We start from the raw sequence: 17,329 nt of genomic DNA, 5'->3' as shown, positions 1-17,329 counted from the left end.
GATATTAGGAGCTTTACCTTTGATATCTAGAACAACCTGATTGATGCATCTGGATTATGAATGGTGGTCAGTGATGTCTAACACCATTCCTTACAAATAAACTCGTTTAATTCAGTGGGAAGTACTGGAGAAGACTAATGGATAATTAACTTTTTCTCCCCCCTCCCCTCAATACAAGCCACTTAGGCTTCAGTCATAGTGCCACTGACATCGAGGAATTCCACAGACTACTGACATCAGATATATCAGTAGGCCAGTCCAGTGCAGACTCAGTGCAGCCGCTCTCATCATTCAAAAGTACAGACTTTGAATGACAGTCACTGAAATTCAAATCAGTTTACTTTCTTTGGTCAAAGTGGCTGACATTCCCACATGCAAAACATATATTATGAGAAGTTTTTAAGTTCAGTAGAAAGGAAGAGTAAGTGGCACCTTAAGGATGAGAGAGATAACAGCATGGATATGTCTCGGAATCTCTGGTCCAAAATTACTATTTTACTGCAACAACCTACAAATTTAATAACAATTAATTGAACATTATGGCACTTTAAATTACATTATGTATGTTCTGTGGATGTCTAGCCATTTCAGCCTCTGGTATATGTTTCATTTGCAGCATATCATCCTGTGGGGTTTCAAATACAAAAATGTGGTCCCCAGCTACGTACCCTCAGACTCAGAGTTGAAATATTAAAAGATTTGACTGGTTTCATTTTCTAGGGGCTGGGATACATGCCAAATACTGCTGAGTCTACAGTATACTTTATGAATACACACATGAATTGAATGGTTGAAGGTTCCTATCACTCGGCAATTGCAAATTTTGAATGTAACATAGAAATTTATAAATGAAAGATTGCAATTAAATAAAATCTGCAGGTACTATTTTAATAACTTTAAATGATGAGTACGATAGCAGAAATACCTTTAAGAATGCCATTTATTACTGCAAAACACTTATTGGTGTCGGTGGTCCAGCAATTAGATAAAATATAAGTTTAATAACAGGGAAACAATAGATTCCTACTTCACATAATTAGTTATGAGCAACAACATAGCTCATGAGATATTCACTTCTAAATGCATACTACGTCTTCACTGCAGAATCCACAGAAAGCTCACAAGTCATCACTACAGAATAATTCTATCTCCCATGACCACGCGCAAACTGCTCAACACTCTCCAGGTATTTCCCGTGACCGTCCGTCGCGCCTTCCCGTCCAGCACTTCTGCGTGTCCTGTGTGACCCGATGCTCCTCTCCCACTTCCATACAGTCTCTGCAGTCTCTCCATTGACTTTGGTAGTCGCCTACTGTAGTAATGAGTGCTGTGATTGGCCAGAGTGCTCCTGCCATGTCTCCAAGCCAACACACACACTCAAACATATTGAAACACATACAAAATACTGGATTTACATTTAAATAACTTGAGATTAAATAAATATTCCTATGGCTGGACCATAAACACACTCTTAACACACATTATTGAATACATAAACAGATTAAATAAACATATATCAAAGGAATAGAAGCAAACGTAGGCTGGTTGCCTAATGCCCCTGTGCTTTCTAAAACACAGTAAATATTTGACCAATTTCTTCATGAATAGTATGTATCAAATATAAACAAAGACATAGATGAATAAATATATTTATAAGCCTGGTGCTACCATTTTTTTGTGTAACTGTGGAGTACTTATGGCTTGACTTGATCAATAGTAATCGATCACTTTGACCTCCAATAACTCATGTACTATTCAAGTCACATGCCTGTAATTTGTACTATTTTAGATTTACACTAATAGCTTTCTAAAGGCACATCGATCGACAAAATTAGATGAACCGTTTAGATTTTGGAAATTCATTGCTGGGTGTTACTTGTATAATTTACAGTCAGATACTAAACTTTAAACTAATAAAAATATTGAAAATCTGATTACACCATCAGAATCAACGTGCAAATAAAGGTAATGTACATGTTTATTTTTAACACTCTCTGTACCAGGCCTATTTTATGCACCCGTCCCTAGAAACCGGGCAATTTTACCAATATTAAAAAAATTACTGCATCAAATCTACTGTTTGGATTGTGGCAAATTTGGTACCATCTTGAAGCTGCACATTTCTACTTTAATTCTGAGTGAAAGAAACTACTTTACAATGCACAGCTTTAAGGTACAGTTATAGAAATCACTTAGATGTTTTAAGAATTTAGAAAAAGTCATACGAATAAGGGAATACAATTGTGATTTATTTTTAACCAAAATTGTGGCACTACATTACATGTTTCTGATAGTATACAGTATTACATATAAATTTCACACAGAATCATATTGTTTTTTAGTGTGGAAAATTTTAAAGCAAGGTTCCAGGCAGAGTGCAACGCCACACTGTTCACATTCGTATCGTGTCTCTTTGCGAGAAGCCTTGCCACTCTGTTTCTTGCTCCTGGAACTGCACACGTGACACACACGAGCAGCATACTTCTTAGTAGTTGCAGGTATGTGCTGCAAAAAATGTCTCTTTGTTAGCCGACCTACAGTTCCTTCATTTCTTGGAATGAATTCAAGTGTGTCGTCTTCAACAAGCTGAACTGCAAGCACTGTTATAAAGTCTGTTATTGTAATTTTCTTCCTGTGCACTGCATTGTACAGCCAAAATGCATTTGATACTCCCATAAGCAGCAAATGGAAATATAATTTTCGCCACCATTTCACAGTTCTGTGCTGGAACGGATTGTACTGCAGGCGTTGGTCTCCAATATCCACTCCAATTTTATTGAGGTTGTAATCAAGTACCTGAAGTGGTTTCAATACTACAGACCCATTTCTCTTAGTATGCGTACCAAATGTTGCTTGATGCCTTGTAGACAATGTATACACATCTCTCTTATCTTTCCACTTCATTGCCAATACATTATCTTTACGCCGAAAAGACATTTCGCCCTTTTTCAGCTTAGCAGATACTAAATCTTTAGGCAATCCTTTCCTGGATTTGTTCACAGTACCAACAGCTCCAGTGCCTTTCTCTGCCAGTTGCTGAAATAGCTCTGGACTGGAATAAAATCGATCTAAATACACAGTGTGGCCTTTGTTCAGCAAGCTGCTGTCAGACAACAATCGCAAAATAACCGCAGACGAAGAATTGTCAACAATATGCTTACCAGCATAAACTTCAAAATTTACAACATAGCCACTACTGGCTTCAGCAACAGCATATACTTTCAGTCCATACTTATGAGGCTTATTTTGCATGTAAACACGGAAACTCACACGACCTCGAAATGGGCAAATTCCTTCATCAATTGTCACTTTTTCTGAGGGACGATATGCCTGGATACATCGCTCCTTCAAATTATTATAATATGGCAAAACTTTGTAAAGTGGATGAAATCCATCTTCGCCTGGTTTTTTCTGATTTGAATTGTCAACAAGATGCAAGCATGACAGTATCTGAGTGAAACGCAAACGGCTCATGACATGGGGACAAAAGTTACAACTAAGAACAGGATTAGTGCTCCAATGGTCCGCAATTTTGGGCTTTTTCGAAACACACATGTGGAAAATAATACCCAAGAAACGCCTCATCTCACTTATAGTCACTGGCTTCCACGAACTCAAAACTGAATGGGGCTTCAGATTATTTCCTCTTCTTTTCTTCTGTATTGTCTGTGATGCATACAAATTTGTCTGTCTCTTGAGTTCATTTACGTCACTGTCAGTAAGGAACACTTTACTGCAATCCAGTACAGAACTCGACTCATCAATATCCACTAGTATCTGCCTGGGTGTCGTGTTGACAGGCAGAGGTCGGTAGGTGTCAACTGCAGTCCACTCACTGTCTTTCGGATACGGCACAGCTGCTGGATTTGAAGCAACACCTTCAACATCATTCTCGTCTTCATCTGAAGACAAACTGTCATCAATCTCGTCTTCTAAAAAGAATATCACATTATGTGTAACTACATACATCGTTTACACATGTTCAACAGATATGTGCGTACTGCACAATTACGTGGAAAATTCGGAAATACGTACCTTCAAACACACCATTGCATTCAGAATCGTCTGAATCACTCTCTACATTATCCAGAGTGTCGCTATGATTGATCAAATCCGCAATTTCTGCGTCTGATAAACCGCGCCGAAACATGATGACAAACAACTGAATGATATACAGACTGAGAACGCAAAGATAAGTTTTAACATGAATTACAGCGCTGCCGTGACATCTATGGACGCATTTTGTTAATAAACATCTGAAAAACGTATAGCGCTGGCCAAACCCGTAGAAATAACGTTGCAGTGTTTTGAATGAAATTAAATGTAGCGGCCCGTAAATTTTACGGGCTTGGTGATTTTCGCGCGATCCCAGGCCCGTAAATTTTACGGGCTTGGCGCTTAGAGTGTTAAGGTATCATGATTCCTCTGACTATTATTAATTTCTATGTGAACTGCGAAATGTCTGCCATTATGTTTTCACAAAGTTCGCCATCTTTGGCACTCCCGGCATACAAATCTCCTTCATCGACACAAAGCACAGTCCTCGACACAGTTTCAACATGGAATTCCCAGCCATGTGGTCTGGCTGGACCATGTACTGGGGCTACCCCTCTTGCTCCGGCTAATGCTCGACACCACGCGGTTGCTGATGAGCCCTGGCTTGCCGAGCGACCTGTGTGGCCACACGAACTCCAAACTTAGAATATTTTCAGGGTGCCACAACTCGCCTGTTATCTCACAATCTGCGACATAGGCAAAATCAGTATCTGTAATTTTGGGTCTAGATTATAATCTCAAAAGTGAAAAAAGTTGTGCATGTTAGTTTTTCTGCTTTAAGTTACTGTAGTGAATCTTTTTTGAGTTGTGGGAGGTAGGCGTTAGCTTTCTGCAAATCGTTATTACTGCTTACTGGCATTTTTATGCCGGTTGGGTGGTGATTCTGTTTTATGAGGTTGTATGCAGATGTGCTGTATTTGCTTCTACTTTTCACTGCTTTAGGTGTTTGGAGAATATAATACTAAAATTTATATTTATCTTTCGCATACATGCTTGATGGCAGTCATAGAAGGTTAATTGAGATATTTCTGTTTTGCTGAATTTATTCAAAATTGTACAGTGTTTGTAATATTTCCAGTGTGACCACGAATCATCTCAAGTGATAGACTGTTTCTCTCTTCATCTCGTATATTCATAAAGCTCATCTGGTTATCCCCATAACTGAGGAAAGAGTGAACAGTACTTGCCATGTCAGAACACATTCTAATCTGAAACTTCCTGGCAGATTAAAACTGTGTGCCAGACCGAGAGTCGAACTCTGGACCTTTGCCTTTTGCAGGCAAGTGCTCTACCATCTGAACTACCCAAGCACGACTCACGCCCCGTCCTCACAGCTTTACTGCTGCCAGTACCTCGTCTCCTACTTTCCGAACTTTGCAGCTCTCCTGCGAACCTTGCAGAACTATCACTCCTGAAAGAAAGGATATTGCAAAGAATGGCTTAGCCACAGCCTGGGGGGTGTTTGCAGAATGGAAACATTCTAATCTATTTGTTAAAATAGATTATAATCTACTTGATCGTGCCAAAAATTGACCAAGGAGATCAGTGGCTCTGTGAGTAAGCTGTCAGCCAATGTTATTGAGTGTCTGGCGACCATTACTGGAGCCATTGTGAATGCAACCTAATGGTCAGTAATCTTCCAATTTGGTGACTTTGCAAGTCAGAAAAATTATAGTATTTCATTCTAATGACCAACAAACTGATTTTAGGTAATTTCAGTCGTGTGAATTTAGGGAACTATTATATAGTGAAATACATGTGCCATGTAATGAATGTAGTATCCTTAAATGGTTTCATTGTCTACCAGTTGCCCATCCTGTTAGTATGATCGCAGGGGCCATGACTATTCTTCACTCTCAGAAAAATGCCGTCTGGATTTCATACTTCCCAAAGTGTTCTCCATATGTGCTATCTGCACAACTGAAGTCTTTTGTTTCCATTTGCACTGGCGCTAGCAGTTCTAACATTAATTTTGTATTTATACAGCTCAGATGTTTCATAGGCATTGTGTCCCCCAGGTGTCTGTTTAGATCAACATCACTTTCATCCCAGCAAGCTTCTATTCACAAGGAAAGTTCACCAGCTGAAAGGGTAAAACCCAGATAGCAGTAATTTTAAAATATGTTAATGTGTTTGTTTCTGCCCATCGGGGCAAAGTATGTGTAAAAATCTGCATTTTCATGCAGTCTGTTTTTGAGGCTAATGAATCTGCAGAGTCCAGAAGGACAAGTTTCTTTAGAAACAATGCTGTGTAACATATGGCTATGACCAGCAGATCCAAAACATATGGTTGAAACCATATATGCTAACACATGCGCTACTTACAGAATCAGATTTACCAAATTAGGAATTCCTGTGTTGCAATATGTTCTTCCCTTATTCATCATTGAAGTACAAATGTGAACACACTGGAATGGAACAGTGTGCACACTTGGCAAGGGCAACATAAGGATGTGCTACATCATTTTTTGATGTGTCCTGACTGCAGTGGTCCAGTATGAAAACTGCAGTGATCATATTATTTCATGCCATTTCCATAGTAGGCTGCACTGTTCTTTTGTGTTTTATCATATAACTGATACGTCACATTTGCACTTTGATGGCAGGTAAGGGAAGAACCGGTAACACATAGCAACTACTACTTTGGGAAATATGCTCCTGTAAGTACTGCAGGCGTACAAGTGTGTTGATTCAAGCAAGCGTTAAGCCTGTTCCCTAAAAAAAAAACTTCATTTAGAAATCTTGTGAATCTGCTGATCATAACTGTCTGTTACACCGTATTGTTTCTCCAGTGACTGGCACTTCTGTGGCTTTATAGCTTCATTAACATGCAAACACCAGCTGTACACAGGTGCTGAATTTTACAGGTAAATGACCTTGATGGATCAAACAGTGGAAACTCCAGGTTGGAACAATCTACTCAGCTTAAAGCCGACATGTTGAGGTGCATACAGACACTAAAAGGACTGTTATGCATTTAGCTTTTGGCCAAAGCCTTCATCAGAAAAGGAAACATCCCCATCCACACAAGTAAGCACTGGTCCAACCTACCAGAGATGGCAGTTATGTGTGCGTGAGGTGTGCTTGCTTGTGTGCGCACGCGTGGTTTTTTTTAAGAAGGCTTTGCCCAGAAGTTAAATGTGTTCATCTCCATATTTTAAGTCATTTTTTTTCTTTCCTGTTTTAATTGATAGGATAGGGGTACTTCCCTTGTCAGGAATAACAGTCTGCTTTATTAGCAGCTTGTGTCTAAAAGTTCAGTTGTTCTCCGGGATAATGATTTATGGCCTCTGTTTGATGCCATCACTAGCACCTCTAGATATCCCTGGTAAATTTGTGATTATAAGTTTCCACTGATTCACAAAGTAGTTATTTACATTGAAAGTCTGCTGGGTCTGATGTGAGGACGACTCACCAGAACACAATAATAATTACAGAATACTGGCAGCTAAGAACAATCCCAAGCATGTCACAGCAGGAGAAGAAGGTGAAAGATCCTGTCTATGTATTACAGAGAAACCCAAAAACCAGCACCAGAATAGGAGTATTAAGTTTTACACAAGTCAGTGCTATTGTATTTGTTGAGTTTAAAACCGCAAACAATAATTACTTTCAGCCAGATCTTGACATTGCCTCTTTTTTGGAGAAGTTACGTCTCATGTTACATACTGTACAGTCTACTTTCATGCATCATAATTATCCGAAGTGATTGGTACACTGTCATGCTCTCCTTATTCATTTACGTCTTGGCAGTCACTGCCAGTTACCAAAATCTTATTGATCAAAGCTGAGTGTTAAGCTTGAATGATTACTCACTAGAAAATAATGATCATGATATTGGTGTTGGATGTGATTATGCATTGAGTTATATTTCAGATAACTGGAAGGAAAGTAGCATCCAAGCCACTGAATTTAGCTGTTAAAAATAAAAGGTAATAATATGAGTGAAGTTGCAAGACACTTAGGTAAAAAGTTATTTCTTTCTCGGTGCTTAGAGAGAGATCTTGTGGCTGTTTCCCTTTGGTGGAAAAACAATATTTTTGAGAAATAATGAACTAATAGTTGGTAAACAACATGGACCAAGAGTTTTCAGAAAAGAGTAAGTAATCAGGGAAGAAATAGTTTACAGGTTTCTTATTATGTCACCCACAGCTTGCCAGATCTTTCTCATTTATGGGAAATACATTTCATGGTTGAGGCGGTCATGCAGTTGTTCGATCTTTATGAGCCTAATTTAGAGAAAAGAAAACACTTGCTACCCAAATGACCCAACTATAACAAGTCTACTGTAAAAGTAATTTAAAGAAACACACTGATGGAAAATGTAAAACTTCTGGCCTCGTCTTTGCATAATATGTTGAAAGCATACTTCTTACGTGACTCATTGCATTTGGAAGTTTTATAATATTTGACTCAGCAATGTATGGTTTTAATATGTCACTTTGTGTTTATTAGTGTCTGTGTCAATAAAAATTCAGACGTGTTTCATTAAAATTTATTGTTAGAAACATAATAAAAAAGAAGACCATCTTCACTCCGTGTTAAGCACCTTTCTTTGCCTCTTACATTCTGGAGATATTTTCCTAAAAAGGGTGGAAAACATTTGCTTATTTTATGCAATAGACGTCCTTGTTAGCATGAAAACATTTTAACATAATTCCTGTTATCTAGGAAGCCCATTTCATGTTTATTTTAATTGATTGATTTGGTGAAAAAGAGTCAATATTGTAAACACAAGATTGTATAAATTTTTAAAGGCTTGTTATATTGATAAATATAATAGTCGTCCTCTGTGTTGTCTGACTGTAATTGTTGTGGATCTGACATACCTCCCTTCGTATTTGCTAATTTTTTGTAACAGAAGTATGTATGTATTACTTTGTTTAGCATAACCAACATGTGGACTCTCTTTGTTTTTTAAGGTATTAATTTTATTCAACTAGAACACGTGTCAAGTTCATCTTAAGTGGCATCATTCATTATCCTAAAGAATCATGGCGTAACATACTGAATATTTGTGTAGTAACAATGAACAGTGGCAAAGGAGTTATTAATATAATTTTAAACCATTCTGTGAAAAAACGAAGTATACTAAATAAAGAACGCAAGCTGGGCGTATTACTGCAGTTATATTATATTACATTTTTGCAGATGCTAATAAACAGTAAAACAAACAATATTAGTTTAGAGTGTACTGTAAGTTGTATAAGAAGACAGCATTTTTTCCCTTTTTTTTCAGGACTCCTACTCCAAGACGGAAGCGCAAGGAACATTCGCCTACACCACGTCCCACAAAAATTCACATTGGTCGTTTGACTCGTAATGTGACTCGTGACCACATAGTAGAAATTTTCTCGACATATGGAAATGTAAAAAGTGTTGAATTTCCTGTAGACAGGCTGCACCCAAATACAGGGAGAGGCTTTGCATACATTGAGTTTGAAACTCCAAATGAAGCTGAAAATGCAATGAAACATATGGATGGAGGTAATAATCTAATTTAGTTTCAGAAATTGTTTTACATTAATAGCCATACTCGTGAGGAGCTGAAAGATGATCATGCGTAGTTCCTGTGATGCCATAGGTCGAATTCCCGTACACAAATTTTCTCTTTAGTTTTCCATGTAAAATAATCATACTTGTGATCCTAAAACTGATCCATAGGAGAATACTGCAATACAGTATGAGAGGCAAATCAGCAGGGAATTGCTAACAACAGACAACATGTGAATAAAATTTGTAGGTAGTTTACAGTTTGTAATGGATTGTTGAGAAATAAATGCAACACTGTCAAAAGTGCTAAATTTTTTAAGTTAGTGTGGGTAAATGTGAAGTACAGTACTTCACTATAAATAAAAGTTAATGCTTGTGGTTACAGTAATAAGATGTAACTGAAGCTATAGTTTTAGAAGACTCTACCCTGTTGTTTTTTAAGCTGAAGTTAGGTGAACACATGTCTGTTTAAGCTTATAGTAATCAGTAGATTCATTAATATTCTTTTTCCCTAGAAAATCAGTCAAAAAGATGATAATGTTAGATCTCCACACAAAATTGACTTGATGTTCATTTATAAATTACACACCTTTTATGTGAAAGAAATTATCAGTGGATTTTTCTGTGTAATATTCCATGTTTTGATGTATGACAGTTGTAGATTTGAAACAGTTCATGCCCTTATTTTTACATAAATAAAATGTTACTTAGTTATTTTTCCCTGTAATAACAACTTCTATGTTCTCTTTTGTGTTGCCATAGGTTAAGATTTGCACTTCCAATTTACATAAAAAAATTTGTTACATAGTTGTGTCAAAATTTTTGTTTTTCTTGATTTTCCACACTTTTTTCCGTGTACTGTATGACACTCCATCAGTGATTCAGCGTATACAATATAACAGGATGCATAAGACCTGGGGAGATCCGGAAAAAATCTGGGAATTTTTTCATCAGGGAGAAAACCTGGAAAACCCCGGAATTTTTTTAGAATTCCAGTAAATTTTCATTGTTTATTTTTCAGTTAAATTTTTGTAATTTTGACTGGCAAGAACCGATACTCTAACAAAGGATGTTACTGTATCACACTGCTGCAGAATAATACTGCAGCAATAAAATGTGAACAACAGAAAAAAACGAAAATAAAACTTAAATTACAGAGAAAATGTGCCATATAAAACAACAAAACATAGTGCTCATACAAGTGTCTGCCAACAGCAAAATGTGTCAAAGGCTTTAGCAGGGCTATGCAATGTTTAATAACAACAAATTGTCTGCGATGAGCGTGACGTCACAACTTTTTACATTTGCTTCTTTTGAGCAGTTAGGAGCGGGCTCATGAGCAGTTGAGACGCATATTAGTAGTATGTTCTCCCACTTCTGGCTACGGAAATGTGGCTATTGGCTGTGTAAGCAGCAGCAGCAAGCAGCCAGATGCTACCCAGAAAAATTTTACTAGCACCCCCAAGCTGCCAGATTCACACATGCGCAGCAGGCCCAGATCGGGGAGGGGGAATCAGGGTAACTGAAGTGGGTGGCAATTCCATTGGGAGGGGGGGGGGGCACCAAATTCATATTCTTGAGGGGGAAAAAAAAATTACCTCGTTTCACAAAGCACCTAGCATTTAGTGTGTGTTGGTCTATCGATTTTTCATAGATTTTGAAACTCATCCCTGTTGATTTCTGGATGAACCATAAGTTGATTTTTCAATGCGTGCATTAGTGTACATGATGTCTCTGCCAGGGGAGTCCTCGTCACATCTAGAAATAAACTTTCCTGCAGACAAAAGGGGACGGGGCTGTATATGCTGAGCCGAATAAAGCCAAAGGCATGAATGACAATTACTGTTTGTTTATGTGGCTGACTGGGTTTGCAAATGATCAGCATTGTTATAATTACTAGCGAAATCCATAGATTGAGTCTACCAGAGTGGAAATAAATGACTAACACGAATAACAGATAAGAAAATGAAACTTTTACAGAAATTTTTTGGCCAGATCAGTACACTAATAATGACCAGTTGTACAGACCCCAGCTAGCAGCCGCTTAAGTTCTATTCTGGGAGTAGCGCAGAAAACGCGTTGCACGAACATGTAATAACGCCTAACTGGAGAATAATCACAGGATAACTAAACAGGTGATTCCGGCAAAAAAAAAAAAAAAAATTTGCCGGGTTAGTGAAGTTAACTTAAGAATGAGTTTTGACAGTGGCAGGAATAGTTACAGAATTAGTGATGACAAGATTGTTTGTTAGAACGAGGAAGGAGAAGAAATGGGGACATCACACAAATTATGGAAGAATATGACGATTCCAAATTTATGCAAAAATTTCGTACTATGACTTTTTAATCTCATGCTTGAGAAACTGGAGCATATGAATGAAATTTGAAACTATTTTGTAACATCATAGCTTTTTGCATGTAGTATGCCAAATAGGCATTTGATTTTGGTACTTCGTGAATTTATTCTGTCATGTTATAAAAATGACAATTATTGCCAAAATAGTCTCACTTATTAGGTATGTGTTACAATTGCTATAATATTTGAAAGCCCTATTTCGTTTTATGTAGCAGACAGTGACAAAATAGACGTAATCAGATCGAGAAACCACACCAGTCTTGGGTACTATTTATATTAACTGCTTTTTCAGTATTAGACGACGACATTTCGATTTTTCATGTAACAAAGTTGAAGAGTCAGCTCTTTCGCTTGAGACCCGCATTGACGGCATTATTCATGAACACTGACATGATGCAGTTGAATTTATAGCAAAAACAGTTGACACAGTTTCTAAAATTATCAGTAAAGAGCTCAAGGACAGCAAAATGAATGCAATGTGGGCCCCAGAAGAGTTAACACAACAACACAAGGGAACTAGACTCAAAGTGCGTACAGATTCAAAAGAGAAGGTGACCCTTTTCTAAACAAGATTTTAAAACATGTTTTGAATCTTTGATTCATCGTTTTGAGAGGCGAAAAGATAAAGTGTGGAATGGAAGCACACCGGCTCACGTATCTGAAAGAAATTCAGGATACAAATATCTGTGGGAAAAGTCATGTTGACCATCTTTTGGAATGCCTGAGGTGTGATCTTTTATGATTATTTGGAAGATCAGCTTATAATAAACAATGCTAATGTTAATACAAATGAACAAAGCAAAAGTAGCAGTGAGGAAAAAATGTCACAGATTTCAAAGAAAAGACATAATGTTGCTACACTTCACTGTTCACTTTCGCACCGCCCGACTGACCCAATAAACCATTGAAGAAATGGGGAGATACTACCTCATCCTGTCTGCAGTCCATATTTATCTCCCTTGAATTTTCATTTGTTTGGTCCACCCAGAGAACATGGAAAAAGTTCAGTAACAATGGTGAGGTCAAAGAATAAAAAGCTCGTTACTCACTGGACAGGTTTACTTTGGTGGGGATTATGTTGAGAAGTAGTAAAAGTCTCATTTTGTAAAAATAAAGGGTTTTTTTCTAGATCAGTTTGTCTCTTTAATTATTGATGTCCCTTGTACTTTGTGTCGTGACATATTCTACTATTGTGTAGTAGTATTACTCTGATTCTCTGGGATTCTTTCCTCTTGTTCTTCTCCTCTCTCTGTTTTAAAAATGCCAAGGACCTACTGGGACCCTGTTTTCTTGCAGGCCAAATCGACGGACAGGAAATCACTGCTGCCCCTGTGCTTCAGCCGAAGCCCAGGCCTCCACCACCAAGACGTAGCCCACCTCCTCCCATCAGGAGACCTGTACCGCGCTGGAGATCACCTCCAAGGTATTGGACAGATGCAAAAATTACATCTTTCAAAGAAAATTTCCACTAGAAAATAGAACTTTTATTTCAAGGACACAAAACAGAAATTGTAAGGTAAAGGTAGTATCATTTCGCTTGACTATATATAACTTGTTGCTGGCTATGACTGGGGTGAAAGCTGTTTCTAAAACTTTTTGTGCAGAAAACCTTTTATTATTTTAGTTTTTTAAGGCAGATTTGTTTTACAATGTTCTTTCATCATTGAATTGAATATTTGTAATGTGTAACAAGGAGATTTACCTTCCAGCGGCAATGCCTTTGGTGTTGCGCCAACTATTTATGAAACTTGATAACAGTTGTTCTTCTTGATCCAAGACTTAACTCACACCTTCTTGCTGTCCTCTGAGTGCTAATTCTGAGTACAGTCATGCCACCACTCAGGTATTTGTGTGGTTTGCTTTTGAAGAGTTCAAGTAAGTGTACATTGGTTTTTCTGCCTCGTATCTCGGTAGCTTTTCACAGTTCTGGTTGTTTATGGTAGTGATCTCATTTTACAGCATTTTACTTTTCTTTTCTTCTTGATTGGCATCAAACTATTTGTTCCATCATCTTGTCTACTGAATAAGAGAGTGTAGAGATAATCACCAAGAGTGACAGTAATGATGTATTGTTTGATGTCAGCTTAATAGATGGCTCCTCCACAGATTCTGAAAGAAACAGTTTTAAGTTGTCTGTGTCAGCAGATGTAACACTACAGTCTTGTTTCAACAAGAGATGTAGTTGGCAATTCATGTGTACCCAAAGAACAGGAAGTGATTGTGAAAAGCAAATTTGATTAGAAAGAAAATGATTTTCATGCCCTTAATCATGCATTTGTTGATTCCTTTTAGGGACGCAACTGTCAGCTATGGAGTCATACAGGCATGTTATTTTTGACGTAAGGTACTGTGGTGCCAAATACGCAGACTCAAGGTTTGAAGCCCTGTGATGTCTTATTTCATTTGTGTAGTACACAAAAGTTAAAATACAGCATACATTGCATCAGATAGACAGAAATATTGTAATAAATTATCATATATTTATAGTATTGAACTATTCATAGATTAATACATAATATTTGTACTCCTTTATTTTCATTGACTAGAAGATTTTAATGTTCAGCTACAAACAAAATATACAGTTTTCGTACAGTTTCATAAATGGTTTAGGCCCTTACACATATTGCCCGTTGTGACTGTTTTTGGGTGAATTACTGTGGTAGAAAACACCCAGGTAAGGATGAACTTTTCAGATTACCCAGTTACTTTAAAATTACTAGCTGACTGGCAGAGAACTGTCCTCATTTGTGATGAACAAGAAGTAATTGGAAATATAAGAAATGTGTTGCCAAAATTCCAAATAAGACATGAACTTTTTCATAAATGTATTGTTTACAAAGTATATTTATTATAGACAGGCAGTCTACCTTCCTCCAGTGCTTGAACATTCCGTTAATCTGGAGAAAATATCGCTCACAAAGCTACGAAATAAGTCTCGGGACACAGTATAAATGAAGTTAAAAAGTAACAATATTATGAAAAGAAAAGTTGCTACTCACCATATAGTGCAAATGCTGAGTTGCAGATAGACACAACAAAAAGACAAAAGACAGTACTGTTACAAATAAAGCTTTTGGCCCGTAAGGCCTTAGTCAAAAATAGACAAAACACACACACACACACACACACACACACACACACACACACACACACGCACGCTCGTGCGCGCCCGCCAAATACTCTATCCTCATTCCTTAACAAGTCAACACCATCTGTTGCAAATGCTTCACTGGGTTCTATTCAATCCAGCATGCCATGTTTCTGGACATTTATCAACTACTCTTTGAAGACTGCATCCACACCTCTGTCCACATTAAACCCACCAACCACCCCTCCCATACAGTTTGGCCAACCAGATAAATTGTATTTGCAGTGGCAAGAACTCCATTGTCCAGTATACTGAAGGTCTCACGAAGAGCTTCACAGACAGGCACTATCCCCCGGACTTCATCTGCAAACAGATTTCCTCTGCGATATCCCCACACATACCCAATTCTCCCACCACCACCAAGAGCCAACTACAAAGGAGTGCCTTCTTCGTGACCCAATACCATTCTGGACGGGAACAACTGAAACTCATCCTTCATCAGAGCTTCGATTGTCATGGAACAACAGACATTCTAGCCAAGATCCTTCCAACTCCTCCTAAAGTTATGGTCTGTCGCCCATATAACCTCCAGAATATCCTAGTCCATCCCTATACCATTCGCAATCCCAGCCGCTTGCCACAGGGATCTTATCCCTGTGGAAAACCCAGCTGCAAGCGCTGTCTAGTCCACTCGCCCAGCACTTCATATTCCAGTCATGTCACTGGCTTATCCTACCCCATCAGAGTCCGGGCCACCTGTGGAAGCACCCATGTCTTATACCAGCTCTGCTGCAATCATTATCTAGCTTTTTATGTAGATATGACTACCAGCTAACTGTCCACCAGAATGAATGGCCACCACCATCATGCAGCTGAACACAATGTACTTTCTGATTCCAATGGCTGCTTCACAACCTGGGCCATCTGGATCCTCTTATCCACCACCATCTTTTCTGATCTGCACAGATGGGAACTGTCCTTACAATGCATTCTCCATTCCCAAAATCACATGGCCTCAACCTGCGACAATCTGTTGTCCCCACACTCTCCATCCAACAGTATCTGCCGCCGTCTGCCTTATCACCTCCACACAGTTCACATCCCCTCACTATCAATTGTGCTATGCTCTATGCCTGCACACTCATCTGACAGCCTTGTCCAGTTACCATCTAATTCCTGCATGCTCCCCCACCCATATGATGCTGTCCCTCCCCTTTCCCAGCCCTCTCCAGATTGCTGCTTGCGATCTATGTGACACCATTGCATTCTGGCCAGAGCAGCCGGCGATAGTGGTCATGTGTGCATTTCTTTTCTTCTCTTTTCTGAAGAAGGCTTTGGCCAAAAGCTCAATGTGAAACAGTCTTATCATTATGCCTGTCTGCAGATCAGCATGTCAATTTTATGGTCAGTAACAATCTATTGTTTTCATAATATTGGTGATATTCCAGTTAGGACTTCCCATGTTTCATTAACCCTTTAACTGCTCTGGACCTGTTAACGTGCACGCCTTTGTACCTGTCCCTGTATGCTCTGAACGTATTTACACACGTTCAGAGTTCAGAGTACCAGGTAGGAGGAGGACTGGTGGCGCGCGTAAACACGGTCAGAGCACACAGGGACAGGTACAAAGGCACACACGTTAATATGTCCAGAGCAGTTAAAGGGTTACAGTACTAATGTATATTGAAAGTGACACGTAACTTTCAGATTTGGTTACCAAAATTACTTCAGACAGTAATGAAGGAAAAACCGTCTTTAAACAAACACTGTGGATTTGTAACAACAGTCAACTTGCATGGAAGCCAGAGAGTCAGAAACTAATTTTTAAACGTACAATAATGTTCATATCGGAGGTGAGAAACCGTAGAACAGTGGTTCTCAAACTTTTTGAGCTTCGGACGCATTTAAAAGGCCGCAAATGATCGTAGGCGCACTGTATACACATTTCTAAGAAATATTTTACAGCAGTCCATATAGGAAATAAATACTGTGATAAAATAACAATTAAGTCATTTTATTTTGAATTTTGCATCCAGACTACAGAAGATGCAACTTATATTAATAAAAAACATACATTATCACAATATGAACAAATAATTTTTGTATAAGAAATGTGAGAGATTCATCAAGCATGATAGTCACCCAAATGCAACAGCCGAGCACTGTTTTGCCTCCTATCCTGCCAAGACAAAAGGCAAGAGAGACTATTAAGTGAAACGTATTGAAATGAAATAATGCAGTAAAACGAATGATTAATTCAAATTATAGAGAAAAGTAATAATGCAATACAAATGAAACATACCTTATGTCTAGTCTTTCTAGTGTTTATGGGAAAC

At 38.2% G+C, this 17,329-nt stretch overlaps 1 protein-coding gene across 1 annotated transcript in view; it reads left to right on the top strand.

The window, feature by feature from the left end:
• Positions 1–17,329, top strand: part of LOC124789563 (RNA-binding protein with serine-rich domain 1-A-like) — a 72,304-nt gene that overhangs the window by 28,959 nt on the left and 26,016 nt on the right. The window contains exons 5-6 of the mRNA XM_047256967.1: positions 9,296–9,543; positions 13,202–13,328. Coding sequence (XP_047112923.1) covers positions 9,296–9,543; positions 13,202–13,328 — 375 coding nt within the window. The remainder of the gene's footprint in view (positions 1–9,295; positions 9,544–13,201; positions 13,329–17,329) is intronic.

Source organism: Schistocerca piceifrons, chromosome 3 (assembly GCF_021461385.2).
Source record: "Schistocerca piceifrons isolate TAMUIC-IGC-003096 chromosome 3, iqSchPice1.1, whole genome shotgun sequence".
NCBI classification, from domain to species: domain Eukaryota; kingdom Metazoa; phylum Arthropoda; class Insecta; order Orthoptera; family Acrididae; genus Schistocerca; species Schistocerca piceifrons.
This window is presented reverse-complemented; position numbering and strand designations above follow the sequence as displayed.